A 17,811-nucleotide genomic window follows, 5' to 3' on the forward strand; every position below is an offset into this window, starting at 1 on the left:
CTCAGTTTTCCCATCTGTGGATTGGGGCAGTAATAGCTCAGTTTTCCTATCTGTGGCTTGGGGCAGTAATAGCAGGTTTTCCCATCTGTGGATTGGGGCAATAATAATAGCAGGTCATTAATCCTCATACTGGGTCAGGAGGACTAATGGAGGGACGGACAGAGGGCTTGCCACAGCGCCGAGCACAGTTAGCGCTGGCTGCATGAAGAACACCCAGGGGCGTCAGGTCTGGGACCCCGGCCCGGGACTGGGCTGAAGGACTGCTCCAGTCAGCTGCCTGATCCTGTTGTCTGTAGAGGCTGAGGGACAGAGATTTGCTGCTTCATTTCTGCACAGAATCCATATTGTTGCTTTTCAGTTCATGAGTCACCTGCCTTGCGGTGTGTCTGCAGGGCTGTGCGCCTGTCCCCACAGTCCTGTGGCCCCAGGAGCAGGCAGCTCTGTGGGGCCCCAGAGCATTCTTCCCTTCCTCCCTCGCTTCCTTCCTTTGTTCATTCACACAATAGATACTGCTTTTGTTCATTTTTATTTTTTAATAAAAATTGTGTATATTTAAGGTGTATAACAGGATGTTTATATATATATGTAGAAATGATGAATACAGTTAAGCTAATTAACATACCCATCTTCTTATATAGTTACCTTTTTTCCTGAGATGTTGGTCAAAGAGTTCAAAGTTGTAGTTATATAGACTCTAATGTACAGCATGGTGACTGTGGTTAATGATAATAATACTATATTGAGAACTAGAAATTTGCTGAGAGAGTAGATTTCAGGTGCTCTTGCTACAATAGATAATCCTGGAGCCCCTGCTAGGAGCCAGGCTCCCTTGTGGAGCCCAAAACACTAAGCAAAGAATGATATAATTACTATCTACTAACTAATCACCCTGTAATTACAAATTGGGAGAGGTGCTACTATGAAGCTGAAATGCAGAAATGCAAGGTACTATGGGAGAGAGCTACCCAGGCAACTCGACTGAGATTGGGGTGATCAGGGAAGGCCTCTCAGAGGAGGCGGCATTTCAGCTGGAATCTGAAGTTTGAAGAGGAGTTTGCTGGCCCAAGAGTGAGAAGAACAAGGGCTCCAGGCACAGGAAACTGTGTGTGTAAAGCCTGGAGGAGCCCAGTTTTTGTTTTGTTTCATCTTGACTTGGGAAATGAAAGAAGCCAGCGTGAGTGACCCAGTCACCGAGGGATTCGGGAAGGGGCAGAGGTTAGATCATGCAGTGCCTCAGAGACAGTGGAAAGGTGGGCCTCGTTGCTGGGTGGAAAAGGAGGTGAGATGGGGAGGGAGGAGGGTACCCCACCAACGTGATTGTGCAAGTCACATGGCCAGATGGCAGCAGCTCGGCCCTGGAGCGCCCCTGACTGGCGTGGACTGCCCGAGGTCCACCTCCACTGGGCAGATGCCTCTGGCCGTTGCGGGCCCGGAGCAGGAACCACAGCTGTGGTAGCTTGTCAGTGTGCGGCTCGAGGTCAGGCTCTCTGCTCTGCGGCGTACAGGGGGTCAGGTGACCAAAAACCCACACCCCACAAGCTTATCAGCAGTGATTTCTCCCTGCAGAGGCAGCCTCCACCCGCTTCCTGCCGAGGTGGGTCGGTTCAGCCTCACTCGTTACAGCTGGAGATGGAGGGGAGCAGATGGCCCTGCTTGGCTCAGATTCCAGCCAGATTGCCAGGGAGGTGTGGGTGGAGGGACAGGGTTGGTGCCAGCCGCGGGAATGTAGGAGAGGAGGGTGGGAGCCACCTCCTTGCCGTCTTAGGGGGACCTTGCTTGCACGGGGGGCAGTGGGCACCACCGCATTGTGGTTCTCGAACCAGCAGGTGCTCGGGGCTCTCTAGAGAGAGATGGCCCTGTCCTTTGCAGCCAAGGCAAGCGTTCTTGGAAATGCAAGATGTCGATGGTTACGTCCCCAGTGCCCAGCACCTGGCTGGACCAGGCAGGAGCTTAGTGGTTGTTTTTCATTTGTATTTGAAAAAAATAAATGATGGTGGTAGCTTTCAGGTATTTTCTTAATCCTCAGGGCAACCCCACAAAGGAGCCATGGCTGTGATCCCCATTTTACAGATGAGGACACTGAGGCGCAGAGAGGAGGAGTAACTTGCTTACAGCCCTAGCTGAACAAATGTGCAAGAACAGATGGCTCACGCTGACAAACCAGTGGCCGAGTCTGGGAGCCAGGGCTTGGGGAATGGGGAGCTGACCTAAGTGTGGGCCACCACGTGTGGACACGGCTGGCTAGAGGGAGAGCATGCCCCACTTGTGTTTGTGCTCCCTGAGCCCTAGCTGACTCCCGAGACACCCCCAAGCCAGCTTCCTCCATTGTGCAAGGTGCTTGGAAATCAAGAGATGAGCCTGGAGAGGTATGGAGATGCGACTGCCAGGTACAGCTGAACAAGCTGCACACTGCACAACTCCAAGGCAAGGCATTCACACAGACTATGATGAAAGCAACGCCCCCTTGGAATGGGGCAAGATGGCCACCCTGTAGGTGGGACCCCACCATGCAGGGCCTTGAAGACCAGGGTCTGCAAACCTTTCCTGTAAAGGGCCAGATAGTAAATATTTTAGGCTGTGTGGGTCATACAGGCTCTGCTGTTGGGTGAAAGCAGTCTCAGGTTACATGTAAACAAATGAACGCAGGTGTGTTACAGTGAACAACGTGATCTAAGGCACAGGTTACCTGCCAGATTCGGCCCGTGTACCATAGTGGGCCAGCCCCACGAAAGGACTGTGAACTTCATTCTTGGAGCAAGGTGGAGCCACGAGAGCGTTTTAAACAGGAAGTGGGAGGAGGCAAGCTCACATTTAACATGGCCCCGAAAGACCCTTCGGTGCCCCCCAAGGACCTGCGGTGTTTCTTCTGTCCAGCGTGTAGATCGCTGAGCCCATCTGTCTGCAGGAGGAGGCCTGGCTGGGGCCCCGGGGGCTCCGAAGCTTGCAGAAGCAGAGGCCACTGCTGTCCCCCTCCTCCCCACACCGGCTGTCAGGGCCCCTGCAGCCCTGCTTCCTGCTCCAGCCTCAGGGGCAGCACCGAGCAGCGCTGGGGCCCACGGTCTGGCCTTCGGAGTCCGAGCGTCCGACCTGCTCTGCTTGATTGTGTGTGACCCGGACCCTCCGTCTCTTCCACGGGGTTAGTAATTACAGATGGGGACCCAGGAGAGAAGGCAGTCTGCGCGGACCTGGGTGCAGAGGACGGGCTCAGTAAGAAGACACGATGGATGGAGGAATCATTTTCCTTGCAGAACCGGAGGCAGGAAGGCCTGGTCGTGCCCTGGGTGCAGGGAGTGGGGTCTCTGCTCCGGTGAGGTGTCCGGGGCCAGGCTCCCTGCTGGAGCAGAGCACACTCACAAGGGGGCCTTGGCTCCTACATACGACGGGTACTCTGTAGAGATGGGGGTGATTTGTCGCACCTTTGGGCTGAAGATAACTGCCCGCCATGGGAGTAATTCCACATCTGGGGCTCCCAGGAGCACGGAGAACACCCTGATAATTACTGCACACAAACGCTTTTGGCAGCTGGTGTGTAATTTCTCCCTCAAGGAGTGTCTTCTGGGACAGGAAGCGTGGTCCATCCCCCCCACCCCCACCCCTACCGTGGGATTTGAACCCTTGCCTCATGTGAGCAGAACCTTCTCCAAACCCCTCCTACATAATAGAAACACAGTGGCCACTTCTACTCTCCCAAAGGCCACCTGCCCGGCCCAGGGCATTCCCCCCAGCCCACGGATGGGCAGGGTGGGCCTCGGTGATCAGTGGCCTTGCCATAAATCTTACTCAGCCCTGAGGCGGCGACCAGCTACCGGGGCATCTGGGAGGGGCCTGTAGGCAGCGCCGCATATGACAGGGGCTGTCACAGGACAGGCGGGGTGGTCTGGTTTGCTCAGAGCTGGAGAGGCTGCTGATGAGGTCAGGGTCCAGGAAGAGTGGCTGAGGACTTACCGTGTGCCAGGCCTTAGGGAAAGGACAGTCAGCGCCAGGTCACTGTCCTGCCCCCTTGGGGCTTAGTGTCCTACCGCAGACAGGCCCAAAGCCCCTAATTACCCAGATAGTTATATAATTATCATTGTGAAAAGCTATAAATGAGATGTATAGGAACTGTGGGTGCCGTCATCTGGGGAGTTTCAGCTGAGACCTAAAGGTTGAGGAGTGAGGCAGATGGGGGTGTGTGCGCATGCGTGCATGCATGTACGTGCCTGCGTGTGTGTTAGGGGTGGATTCCTGAATGGGGCTGGCTGGCTGGTAGATGGGTGGATGGATGAATGGACACATGGGTAGATGATTGACGCTTCCAGGCAGTGGGAACAGGCTATGCAAAAGCTCAGAGGCCAGAGGATGTAAGGTGACTCTGTACCTGATGAAAGACCATTGTGGAAGATGTGTGGAGTTTTAAAAATGAGACTGGAGAGGTAGGTAGGGAGGGAGGAGCGCTGTGTACCACTGAGCAAGTTGCGCACTGCACTGCCCTAGGAGACGCCGGTCTTGTAGACGGCAGTGTGAACGGTGCCCCCTGGATTGTGCAAGATGGAGGCCTTCAGAAGGGATCGCATCACATGGACCTTGTATGTCTTCGTAAGGGTTTTGGACCTTGCTTCCAGAGCAGTGGGGAGCCATGGACGGCCTTTAACAGCGGGCTGTGGGGCTAATTTCCATTTATGATGGCCCAAACCAGCGCTGTCCAATAGAACTTTCTGCACTTTCTAGTATGGTAGCTACACGTGGCTATTGAGCAGTTGAAGTGTGGCCAGAGCAACTGAGGACGTGACTTTTGAATTTTTTTTTAAAATCTTTTTTTTTTTAAGATTTTATTTATTTATTTAATTGACAGAGAGAGAGAGAGAGAGAGAGCGAGAGCAGGAACACAAGCAGAGGGAGTGGGAGAGGGAGAAGCAGGCTTCCCGCCGAGCAGGGAGCCTGATGCGGGACTCGATCTCAGGACCCTGGGATCATGACCTGAGCCGAAGGCAGACGCCCAACCGACTGAGCCACCCAGGCGCCCCCATGACTTTTGAATTTTTATGAATTTAAGTTTCAAAAGTTATAATAATAGCCAGATGTGCAAGTGGTTCCACAGAGGACAGGGCGGCTCCAGAGACTCTGACCATACCCTCTGCAGACTCCCACCACTCCTAACCCACAGCCTGCCGGAGACCTCACCTCTTGCCAGAAGCCTGGTGGAGGCCTCAAACTCCCCACCGCGCGGACCTCAGTTCACACTCAGGCCAAGGATGCCGCAGGGCTGTGGCACCAGGAACTGGGGCTGAGGAGGATGGAGCTGAGGGCCCGCCTCCATCCCCCACTGCGCCTGAGATCTCGTCTTTTCCCCGGCATCTGCTGGGGGTGCTGACCTGGTATTTGTCCTGTGGAGTGGGTGGCCTTCTCCCCGCCCTTCCCAACTCACTCCTAGTTTCCCCACAGCAGCTTCCTCATCCTCCCATGCCTGTTGTAAAGAATCAATAAGATGGTCAGCGTCAGGACCTGGGGGAATGGGGGTCTTCCCTGGGCCCCTCACATCGCCGCACACCCGGTGCATGATGGGATGCTCACTCCTGTCCCCTCTGTTGCAGTACGCTACTTCCTGAAGAATAAGGTCAGCCCTGATTTGTGCAATGAGGATGGACTCACAGCCCTGCACCAGGTAAGGCCAGGCTCGCTGGGGTCCCTGGATCCCTGCCCCCCACCTGAAGAGTTACCCCACCTCCCTGCTTTTTCCTGCCCAGAACCCTCAGGGAGGAGGGAGGGAGGGAAAGGAAGCCTCAGTGGCCTCATCTGAAAGGCTCTTCTCTACTTGGGGGAGAGACATGTGTCTGTTACAAACACGCCCACGGAGCCCCTGTGAGCACATGCGCGCGCGCACACACGGCCTCCAGGGACAGGGAACCTTTGTCCACTGCATCCTCACTGCCCAGCAAGAGGCTTGACAAACAGAGCAAGTTTGTTTTGAGCTTGAAGTTTATGAAGCATGTTTATTCACACCCACCAAGGCATCCCTCCACCCCGGTGAGAAAGGGGATTGACAGGGAGGCCATGTGACCTGCCCGGGCTCACACGCCCTGATCTGTGGCCTTGAACTGGGAACAGTCACAGCACACACCCTTTCTAGGGCAGTGCGATGGCCTAGCCTCCCTAGCTGGTCCCCAGCATTCAGTTGCCCTGCCCTGTTTCATCCTTCACGCAGTGGCCGCAGGGATGCTCAGGTCAAAGTCTCATGTTACTCAAAACACTCTGTGTCTTTCCACAAGGCTCCTCGAGGCCTGGCCTCTGGCCAGCCCTCCATGCTTCCCGGCTCTCCATGAGGCTCCAGCCACGTGGCTTTTCTGGTCCTTCCACACGCTGGCTCCTCCCCACCGCATTTCTCACGGCATGTGGGCATGTGCCCTGGTTAGCCCCAGTGGGTGGCAAGGGCCCAAGAGCTGTGCTGTGCTATAAGATCCTTACCTTCTGAGCACGCCCTCGGTGGCCATTTGAGCCATTAGCCTGAGCATTTGATGTTGGCCTCCCTCTGCCCAGACTCAGCTTCATGAGGGCAGAGCCCATGTCTCTTGCTCATTGATAGGTCCTAGCGTCTTTCCCCATGCTGGCATACAGTGGGTGCTCATTATGTGCATGCTGACTTAATGAACACAGGGAAGCCTCCCTGTGCCTTGGCCCAAGTTTCTGAGCAGGACTTGTAGGCAACCTGGCGAGCGGGAGGCCAGGCTGCCAGACCCCCGAGCTGGTGAGAGCCTCTTCCTGTCCCCACGAAGGCAGGAAGGGATGGACGACGACTGGCTGCTGCCCCCACCCAGGAGCCCCAGGAACAAGCCCCACCCCTGGCCATCAGCCCAGTGGCTTCCCATGTGTCCTTTTGGCTGCTTTTCCTGTCCACAGGGCATCCCGCATCCACTAATTCTAGCTGTGTGATCTGGGGCAACTTACTGAAGCTCTCTGTGCTTCACTTTCCTCATCTGTGAAATCAGAATAACAAGCACACACAACAACACGGGGTTGTTGTGAGGATTAAATGAATACACATAACAGCCCTTCAAGCATCTCCCGACGCTGCATAAATACGAGATGGCACTATCGTTATTAAAATCCGTCACATTGTTCGCGTCTGTGCAGTCACTTTTGTGAAGTGTAAGTTGATCCTCACAACAGCCCTTTGAAATATTATCAACACCATTTTACAGCTCAGGAAACCGAGGCTCAGGGACAGCACCGTCCAGCAGAATGTTCTGGGATGGCGGGCTGTCCTGTGCATCTGCCCCGTGCAGGGCAGTAGCCGCTAGCCGAATGGGGGCCCTGGAGCGCTCGGAATGTTGTTCTGAGGAGCGAATGAGGCAGTCCGTGGCCAAAGGTTAGCGAGGTGGTCCCAGTGGCCCTCCACTGCACTCACAGTGGTTACTGGTGAAGCGACAGGCTGTTTCCGCCGCCGGGGGCTGTCCTTACTGTCGCTGCCGCTCCTTCCGACCGAGGAGCACATTAAGAAGCAGCTTCACACGCCTGGCAAAGGAGTGTGGCTCTTCTCCTCTAGGCAACAGGGAGCCTTCGGGGTTTGTAAACTGAGGCTGATGGTTTGATGAGGGCGCTCGCTGGGTGGAGGCTGTGGGAAGGGGAGAGACAGGGAGAGACCGTGAAGCCTCACCAGCGCAGTGGGGCTGGGGGCAGGGATTTAGGAGCCGGCATCCCCACCCGGTGCTAGATTCGATGTGGGAAGGGAGGGGGCGGGAGGCGTCATCCAACTGCAGGTGCCATTTCCCACCTTGGGGAGTGTAGGGGAGGAGGCCTGCCCGCTCCATCACCGACCACCCCAGCAAGCACCCCAAACCCAACCCTTGCCCTGGTCAGGCCTTTAAGGCTGGGCATCCCTCTCACAAAACTGCAATTCTGGGTGCACCGTCCCCTCTCCTTTCAACCTGAGCTCCCCCACCACCCCATCCTCATGTTTTCTGCAGCCCTAAAGGTGGGTTCTCTATGGGCTGCTCCTCCTATGGACAGGGGCTCCTCAGACCCACCTCCCTGCCACAGACAGCCTGGGGCCCCTTGCAGGTCCCCACGGCCCCACTCCGCCATTTTTTGGCGCCCTCTGCTGGCCATGCTGTGCCACTGCATGGTTCTTTCAACCACCTGAGGCAGCTCCACACTTCCTTGAGTCATCTGTACCCCGCCTTTCTGGAGAGATGCCCTCAGACCCAGCCAACCCCAGACCGGCTGGACCAGAAAGGGAATCTGGATCTCTGGCATCATCTGTGTAAACAGCTGCTCCTTTCTCACATGCCCTTCTGGTGCTGAGCCCTGGCTCTGCTGGAGATGGGATCAGGTACCATGGCCCCCTACCCCATCCCCACAGCCAGGGTCGTGGGTTCCCAAAGGTGCCCCTGATCCTTCTGCTGACATCCAGTCACTTCTCCCTATGCCCAGAGATACTCCTGTAGGCCCAGCCACTATCATCTCTTAACTGGATGATTTCAACATAGATTCTCACTGTCCCTCTCCTCCCCCAAAAGTGCTCACTTGCAGTCTGTTCTCCACATGCACCCAGAGGGAAGATTTAAAATAAGTCTGATTATGTTGCTCCTCTGAATATGACTCTGCAACATCTCGCATTGCATGAGGGCCAAGCCCCTACCTGGATGGGGAGAACTGAGCCCAGATCCCTGCTTTGTCCCCTGCTGGCTTCTCCACCCTGGTCTATAAAATGACTCCCTGTCTTCCTCCTCTGTCCTCACCTCTCTCTGCGTGTGGGCTTAGACCCCTCTGTCCCCTTGGAGTCTTTCTCCCTCTGTCCCTGGAGTGTGAGTGCTCTAATGGCTGTCAGAGCTCTGTCTCTCTGGGGGGGGCTGCAGAGAGCCTTCCCTCTCACCAGGACTGACCTCCATGTGGACAGGCGGGAGCACAGACATGGCTGTGTCCTTTAGGGGCTATATCGGGGTCCCCAGAGCCCTGATGTGGAGGTGGGTTCTCTGGGGGGAGTCTTGGTTACTTGGGGCTTCCCTAAGAACAGAGCTCCTGGGTCAGGAGAGGTAGCAGACTGACCTAGGGCCACACCTTGGAGGCGACTGCCAGGAAGAGGGACGCCCCCAACAGCCCCCTCATCCCACCGACACCCACTCCTGCTCCAACCCGAGCAGCCTTCCTTGAACGTATTCGTTCTCTAAGTTACAGTCGTCCATACAATTTTGTTTGAAGAAAGCCTTCAGGAATTAAAAAAGAAGATTTGAAAGCCTCATTCAAAATTTCCTTTCATTTCACCAACACTTGCAAAGCATCTTATTGCCACCCCCTTATGCTTTTTACGTTTCACTTATATTTGTATCTTGAATACTAAGAACTTACTCGTGGGGAAACCGAGGCTCAGAAGGGTTATGTGGCTTGCCCAAGGTCACACGGCATGTAAGTCATACAGCTGGATTCAGACTCAGACAGTTTGGCTCCACTGTCCTCGTGGCCTCCTGAGGGGAAGCTGGCATGTCCCCACTGGGGCCAGGGCCCTGCGGAAGCTGACCTTGCCTGTGTCCCCCCTCACCACCACCCCCACAGTGCTGCATCGACAACTTTGAGGAGATTGTCAAGCTGCTCCTTTCCCATGGTGCCAACGTGAATGCCAAGGACAACGAGCTGTGGACGCCCCTGCATGCGGCGGCCACCTGCGGCCACATCAACCTGGTGAAAATCCTCGTTCAGTAGTACGTGGCCCTCCCCCCGGGGCGGCCTCCGCCCTGCCTTTGGTGGTTCTCTGTTGGTTTTGTTTCTGCCTTTGGTCTCCCTCCTCTCTCCTTTTCGTCTTGGGTGCCATTTCCTTTACCTCTCGTGGGAGCTGGTGTCTCTCTCCCCACACCCTCCCTCCACCTCTGTCTCTGTGTCTCTCTCTCCTCCTCTGCCCCCCCTCCCTTCCTCCCTCCATCTCTGTGTGCCTTTCCCATTCCTCTTTGTCTCTCTTCATTCTGTGTCTCCCTTTGTGCTGTTTCCCCCCAAAATATTAACACATAACATAAAAGTAACCACCCTTGCATTGTGGGAATGATCCCCATTGGTCTTGGTGTATAATCCTTTTGATGGGCTACTGAGTTCGGTTTGCTGGTATTTCGTGGAGGACTTTTGCATCCGTGTTCATGAGGGATGTGGGTCTGTAGAGTTCATTCCCTTAGGGGTTTGGTCTGGCTTCATATCAGGGTAGCCTTCTCTTTTTTATATCTCTTTTTCTCTGTCTCTGTGAATCCATGAGTTTATACTCAACTCCTCTGCTAGTACTCTTTATGTCTTGTTGCCATTTTTGGCTTCTTTTGCTATTAAAAAAAAAAAAAGCAAGCATACTTCCTTGGCCCTGTCTCCCAAATGCTATTTACATGCTTTTCCCTGGGGGCAGAACCTGCTTTGAGGGGCACCAGGTAGCAATGTTTTCCCTAGGAATAAGGCCATTTCTGTATATGCCATTCTGATGGGCCTTTCCAGCCCTTGAGTTCCTTCTAGTTTGCTCAGGTTCTGTAAACACCTAGGAAAGACAACATTCCATTTCAAGTGTGTTCGACTGAATTCATCTAATAACTGGTGGGCACTTGAGCTGGGCACTGGGCACTCAGGGATGCAAAAGTCCTAAGGGACCGGGCAGGAAACCAGGGCATTTCAGTGCTAGTGCTGAGATAGAGTCGGTCCTGGGAGGCCACGGAGAGCATCTGAGTACAGGGAGTCAGGAAGAGTGGCCAAGAGCAGGTGACCGTTGGCAGAGGTCTCAGCAAAGCCGCAGGAGCTCATCAGGTGGCTGCAGGGGGCGATGGAGGTGATTGTAGAGGCTCAGAGAGGTGGATCAGCTTGCCCAAGGGCACATGGGAGCACAGAGAGGTCTCAGTGCAGGGCCCTTCAGCCTGAGGACTTACTGGTAGTCCATGCCCACAACCTCTGATGAGAACCTGGCTGTGACTCAGTCTGCCAGGAGCACCTGATCAGTGATGGTGCCCAGAGGAAAGGGAGTGGTGCCAGCCTAGTGCAGTGGGTCCCCGGTGCTGATCTGTACCAGAATCATGTGGGCCGTGGCTTCAGAATACCCCACTCCCAAGCCCCACCCCCAGAGATTGTTTCAGTGGGTCTGGAGTAGAGTCCAGGAAGTTGCACTGTATTTCAGGGATGCCCAGGGAATTCTGCAGGGCAGCCCAGGACCACACGTGGGAACCACTGGCCCCCAAAATAGGTTCTGCTGGGGAGCCTCAAGGCTCTCTCCTGCCCCTGTCCTGTCAGCCTCTGGGTTGGGACTTGGAGACAGTGGGGGAGAGCTGAGGATGCTTCTGCAGGGGGACACAGATTGAAATAGAGTGGGGGTTTGAGCCTTGACCTTCCCACATCCTCACTGTGTGACCTCAGACAAGGGACTGAACTTGTCCGAGTCTTTGTATCCTCTTGAGTGAGATAGCCAACAGGAACAACCCGATAGGACTAGTATGAAGATTAAAGAAGATGATGTGCATAGAGGGCCATTCGTGTTATTTGTGTTATGGTCACCAGGGAGGACTTTGACATTTGTCCCCAAGTGCCTGCCTGCTGGCCCAACAGAGCAGGAAGCCGGGGGAGGTCTGCTGGGACAGCTTTCCTGGAAGAAGCTGAGTCCTAAAGCCACTGTCCTAGCTGGGGTGCCCCAGCGAGGAAGAAGGGCTGGGGGCGCTGGGGTGCACAGTGTGGCTGCGTGTGAGAGGCTGGAGGGCAGAGGCAGCCAGACCAACCCCAGCCACACCTCCCCGGGCCTCACTCTCACCCTCTGTCTGCAGTGGGGCCGACTTACTCGCTGTCAACTCGGATGGGAACATGCCGTATGACCTCTGCGAGGATGAGCCCACCCTGGATGTCATCGAGACGTGCATGGCGTACCAGGGTAAGACCAGGGCGGCACGCCCTAACGTGGGCACAGGTTATTCCCAGCCAGTGAGCTGGCTACGTGCCCACCTCATGCTCAGCGCCTAGGAATGGGATGGGTCCTCATTACGATTGTTATCCTGGTGATTAACAAGCTGAGGACAAAAAAGGACCCTTGGAAAACCATGCTGGGCAGGAGGGGGGCGTTGTTCTCCTCCGTGTCACCCACACACGCAGGCAGCCTCGGCTGGCCCTGTCTCCCCTTCGTCAGCTGTGACAATCCAATTCAATAAACATTCACAAGAAAGATATATTCCCATTTGGGAAAATAATCAAGAGTCAAGAACATTCGCGGGTGCCCGCTTGGTGCCAGGCACCATGCTGGCTGCCAGGGGCCGGGGTAAATAAGCTGTGGGCTGTTTTCAGCTCACAAATGAGCTTCAGAGAGGAAACAAAAGTAGCAATCAGAGACCTGCCCACCCCCACCAGCACGCGGACATATTTCTGGAGGTCTCTGCAGAAAGCTCAAATCCAGACCCTTGGCCGCAGCGTGAGGGCCGGCCGGGACCCTGCCCTTGAGTTCCTTCCCCGGGGGTGCTGTGATAACCACGATGGGGTCCCTCCGTTCCCCAGCACCCGGGCTCTGCCTGTCTGTCTTCTCCCGACCGTCTTCGTTTTTGTACCAATCTGGTGAATCTCTGGGCCCCCCTTCAGGAATTGTGTTTTCAAATGTGGTTGTCACAATCACAGGATTGATTACAAAGGAACGCAATGATATTAAACTATGGCTACCAAAATATTCCTAAACGTGTTATGTAGAAACTTGATTAATTCACGAAACAGCAAGATGACACGTTAGGAAAGTAGATGCACTTTCTGTTGGTGACCAAGCCACAGGCATTGCTAGTTCTGTGGATTTGACTCTCGGCCTCATGGAAGGAAATGCTATATTTCAGTTCGACGTTAGCACGAATGAAATTGTAATTTTTTTTTCCTCCTTTCCAGTTTACAGACCTCCCCCAAATTCTGTCCCAGAATGTTCGATCTAATGGACCTTTGTATAGAACATGTCACTTTCCCCTCCTTAAATACTATTTAGTAGCTGCCAGTAACACTTAGACTTTTAGCCAGCGATTCAGGCTACAGAACATCTGTCCGGGTCCTTCCACCTCAGTGGACTCGATGTGCTATTCAGAAGTTATATATTTGTTCGTTCAATCGTTCACTCATTCATTCATTCATTCATTCCCATAACGGAAACTCATGAAGCACCATTCCGCGAACACAGCCATGGTCGGGATGAGGGGAACCAGCAGAGCCCGCAATCAGATAGGTGGTCAGAGGAGGTCAGCAAGGGAGGTGATCCCGGCCGGGTCTACAGCGTGAGGCAGAGCCAGCCATTTGAGCGGCTGGAGGCTCTCAGGTGGACGGTAGGGATTTCTGGTGTAGAGGAACAGAATATGTAACAGTAACTAGTACTCTTGTAGTGCCTACAGGACACCAGGCAGGAATGGCCCTTGTTCAGTGGGCCGGTTCGTGGCTGCGTGTTCCCTGGGCCTGGGAGACAGTGACCCATGGGCGTGGCTGTCTAGTCCCTTGCCCGGCAGACCCTGGGGAGTAGGAGCTGTGCCTCACCCATCTGCCCCGCCACCCCTCCCCGGGTGGGGCCTGGGCCCGGGGCGCTGACTCAGTCCTCACTTTCCTACACAGGCATCACCCAAGAGAAAATCAACGAGATGCGGGCGGCTCCTGAGCAGCGGATGATTGCAGACATCCACTGTATGATTGCAGCGGGCCAGGACCTTGACTGGATAGATGCCCAGGGCGCCACACTGGTGAGCAGACGGGCCAGGCGGGTTGGGGCTGGGGGGCTCAGAACCAGACCAACTCGGGCTGAAGTGGGCCCGCACCTGGTTGAAGTTAAGCTGACACAGTTGGGGCCCGTCCGTGGCCTTGAACCTCCTCCAGACCCGCTTTGGGGCTGGGGTTGCCCCCGGAATGTGGAGAGTTAGCAGAGCAGGGCTCAGCCCCTTTGAGAATCTGGCCAGTCTCAGCTGGGGCTGGGGGTCAGGAGCCCTGATGTCCACCAGCTCTCTCTCGCAGTTCCTCCTTCACCTCAAGTTCTAGGTGTCCATCCGAGCTCATTATGTTGTCGTCCTCCAGTGGTGTCTCCCACATAAAGACTGGAGCCACCAGCCATCCACTCCCACGTGCCACCTTGCTTTGCACCGTCCATTTTCCTGCCTTAGGATCTCCTCTCCCACCCCTCCGCCTAGCCTCAGCAACCTCCCCAAACCTCACTGCAATAGCCTCTCCCCTGGGTTCTTTGACTTCCGAGTCCAGACACCCCCAGTCATCCATCCATCCATCGGTTCATTCATCCATCCAAGCAACACACACCCGTGTGCCACATACTTCACTAGACCATGGAGACAGAGAACAAGGGAACCCACTTATCTCTCAGGTCTGCCTGATTGGCTCCACTCATCCTTTCAGCTCAAGTGTCAGGGATTGGAAATTTTGACCTCTCTTCATAGGCTCTCCTAGCACTATGGAGCCCAGTATTGGGGAGGGTCTGCTTCTGAGGCTCTAAACTGAAAACAAGAGCATGGCCTCGGAAGCCCATGTACGCCCTCCGCCGATGGCTGGGCCTTGGCCTCGGCTTGGGGCCCGTGCTGGCCATGAGCACTCAGGAGTCTCAAAATCTTGAGCTTACTAGGTAGGGCTCAACGGTACCAAGACCCCTCACTGCCCCTCAGGCCTGACCTGGTGACTCAGGTGTAATAACTGGGCTCCTCCCACCTGGTTCCTGAGCCCCACCCTCTGCCTCATGCCCTTTCCCATTAACTGGGTCCCTGCTCAGCCCAGCACTCAAAGATTCAGTGAGACTGAACACTGCGGTATGAAGGCAGAACCAGGCTGTCCCAGGGCGAGGCCCATCCTGGCTGGAGCTTCTTTGGGTCTGTGGCTGGGCCTCTAGACACACGGGTTTCCTCCTCTTGGACTGAGGCTGGCCAGGCCCATACCAGGTCTCAGGTCTTCCCAGGAAAGTGGGGTTTACTAACAATCCCTTCCTCACCAGGTTGTTGGGAGGAATAAATGGGATTCTGCATAGTAGGTGCTAAGCACAGAGTCTCTAAACTCTCAGTAGATATTAGGGGTTCACATTGTCATTATTATTACTAACACTATCACGATCCCAGTCATGCCTTTTTATTCCCCGCCAAGTGTGAGGCCGCACAGTTTGTAATGTCTGGCTGGCCCTGCTGGCTGTCATCTCCCCAACTGGCAAACAGCACACATTTAGAGATCAGATGATTATTCTAATTTTCATGTGGGCCTGTATCGGATCACACCCAGGCTTCTTCTGCAAATTGAAAAGTAAAGGAACGCCTCTGTTTGCCAGAACCTTATAGCAACCGTACCCCAGGATGAGGCAGCGTCGGGCCACAGGGCCGTGTTCTGAAGGGCTGCTTCCTAGGGCCGTGCCTTCTCTGTCCCACTGCCTGCAGCTCTGTTGTCCCAGACCTCAGCCCCCTGGAACTCTCTGGTCTCCTCCCAGCCAGCCTTCCGCCAGCCTGCTTGGGCTCTCACCTCTGCCTCCCACCTCAGCTGGGCAGTTGGTTTCTCTTTGCCTCATCTCCTTACTCCTTCATCCATTCCCACAGCGTACCTCGTCATCACTCATGGCTCTCTGAGAATGTTCATCACTTACTGAGTGTCTGTCACGTGCTAAGTGCTTTATGTACTTTCTGGAGATCAAGCAGATGGGACAAGTGAGGTCCCCAGGGTGGTGTCCATCACCAGAGGCCCGAAATGGTGTCAGGTAGAAGAGCTGTGGCCTCAGCACGAGGCTTTCCTCTGTTGGATGTACTGATTGCCTATTGTGTAACGAAGGAGCCCAAAAATTTAGCCTCTTGAAACAGCGATCGATATTTATTATCTCAGATGGTTTCTATGGTTAGGGAATTGGGAACAACTTAGCTCGGTAGCTCTGGTGGGGGTCTGCCAGGAGGCTGCTGTCATCTGAAGACTTGACCGGGGCTGGAAGATCCATTTCCAAGATGGTACACTCACGTGGCTGGCAAGTTAGGGCTGGCCTCAGTGTTTCACCTCCTTATGGCCTCTCCGTACTACATGATGGCTGCTTTGACGGGGGGGATTGATCCCAGAGAGCATGAGGTAGAAGCAGAGATGCCTCTTACGACCTCACCTCAGAAATCACACACCACCCCTTCACAATGTCCTACTTGTTAGCAGTGAGTCACTTGTTCTGGCCCACATTCAAGGCAAGAGGAATTAAACTTCCTCTCTTAAGGGAGGTATGTCAGAGAATTTGTAGACATTGGAGACAATTTGTAGACCACACTGGGCCTCTGAAACCCCTTCCTCAGAGCTCAGCACACGGTAGGGACTCAGTAAGTGCTGTTGCCTTAACCACAGGGGCTCTCAGACCAACCACATGATAAAGAGTGGCCTCAATAATACTTTGCAGTGTGGCTGGATTTCTGCTTCATTCTATTCCATTCTACCATCCCCGGAAATGAGCTGGGATTTGGGTTGGGAAGAGGACTGTCCCATCTCCAAAAGTGGGACTGGCACCCATAGGGAAGGCTCACTTTCCCCCTCTCCTTCAGCTGCACATAGCTGGAGCCAATGGATACCTGCGGGCAGCTGAGCTCCTCCTGGACCACGGGGTGCGCGTGGACGTGAAGGACTGGGATGGCTGGGAGCCCCTGCATGCAGCTGCCTTCTGGGGACAGGTAACTCTCAGCCGTGGGGCTGTGAGCGAGGGCACGAAGGACCCACCCGCTGTCCTTTGGGCTGGCAGTTGGTTCACAAGGCCCACTTAAGGTGTTGACTACAACTAGTTTGCGGGATAGGAAAAGACCTAGAGAGTTCACAAAAACATTTGATAAGTTGTGTCCTAAGAAGATGATAATCAAATTTACCAAATTAGAAAATTCCTCACACATCTGATTTGCGTCGTTTCTCCCTCTGTTTCCCAGATACAAAACTCTGCAGCTTTTGCAGTCCCTCCTTAGATACCTGGCAGCTCGGGGCACCTGGGTGGCTCAGTTGGTTGAGCGGCTGCCTTCGGCTCGGGTCATGATCCTGGGGTCTTGGGATCGAGCCCTGCATCGGGCTCCCTGCTCAGCGGAGAGCCTGCTTCTCCCTCTCCATCTGCCTGCCACTCTGCCTAATGTGCTCTCTCTCTGTCAAATAAATAAATAAAATCTTAAAAAAAAAAAAAAAAAAAGAGATACCTGGCAGCTCTAGGTTTACAGCGGACTCCTTCTTCTCCTATCCCTTGGCCCAGGCGGTCGGAGGAGCTGTCAAGCCCATTGTGTTGCCAGGATTCCTGGCTCCAGGGTGCAGAGTCTTCCCTGCGGACCAGCTTTGCCCCATCACTCTTACATCAGATCCTGAGAAACGTGGGGGCACTCTCTCTACGTCCTAGGCTTTTTGAGCCCAGGGGGAATGTGGGCTTCTTCCTGTGTTTCAGATGCAGATGGCAGAGCTATTGGTGTCCCATGGGGCCAGTCTCAGTGCTAGGACATCCATGGATGAGATGCCAATAGGTAAGCCCCGTATACAACCCAGTACACACTTAGGTACTCATTAACTTTTTGATGGATATTGGGATAATTGGGTAAATACAGAGTTGGCTAGATGGTGGACTGGTGTGTGGATGGGTAGAAGAATGAATGAATAAATTAATGAAGGGTAGATTAGTGTACAGATGAACAGCTGGGTAGATGGATAGATAAATGTATGGATGAGTGGATGGATGGATGATGAATGGGGGATGGATGGATGGATGGATGGATAAATAGATGGATGGATGAGTGGATGGATGGATGATGAATGGGGGATGGATGGATGGGTGGATGGATGGATGGATGATGATGGATGGATGGGTGGATGGATGGATGGATGATGATGGATGGATGGATGGATGGATGGATGGATGATGAATGGGGG

At 54.3% G+C, this 17,811-nt stretch overlaps 1 protein-coding gene across 2 annotated transcripts in view; it reads left to right on the forward strand.

Annotated features, from left to right (window-relative positions):
• The window catches only part of PPP1R16B (protein phosphatase 1 regulatory subunit 16B), a 62,169-nt gene that overhangs the window by 36,801 nt on the left and 7,557 nt on the right, over positions 1-17,811 (forward strand). The window contains exons 2-7 of one of the 2 annotated variants that reach the window (XM_021689163.1): positions 5,571-5,641; positions 9,526-9,671; positions 11,742-11,845; positions 13,537-13,661; positions 16,464-16,589; positions 17,333-17,408. In XM_021689163.1, the coding sequence (XP_021544838.1) occupies positions 5,571-5,641; positions 9,526-9,671; positions 11,742-11,845; positions 13,537-13,661; positions 16,464-16,589; positions 17,333-17,408 (648 nt within the window). The remainder of the gene's footprint in view (positions 1-5,570; positions 5,642-9,525; positions 9,672-11,741; positions 11,846-13,536; positions 13,662-16,463; positions 16,590-17,332; positions 17,409-17,811) is intronic. The other variant, XM_021689164.1, reaches the window with a different exon arrangement.

Source organism: Neomonachus schauinslandi, chromosome 10, assembly GCF_002201575.2.
Source record: "Neomonachus schauinslandi chromosome 10, ASM220157v2, whole genome shotgun sequence".
In the NCBI taxonomy this organism is placed as follows: domain Eukaryota; kingdom Metazoa; phylum Chordata; class Mammalia; order Carnivora; family Phocidae; genus Neomonachus; species Neomonachus schauinslandi.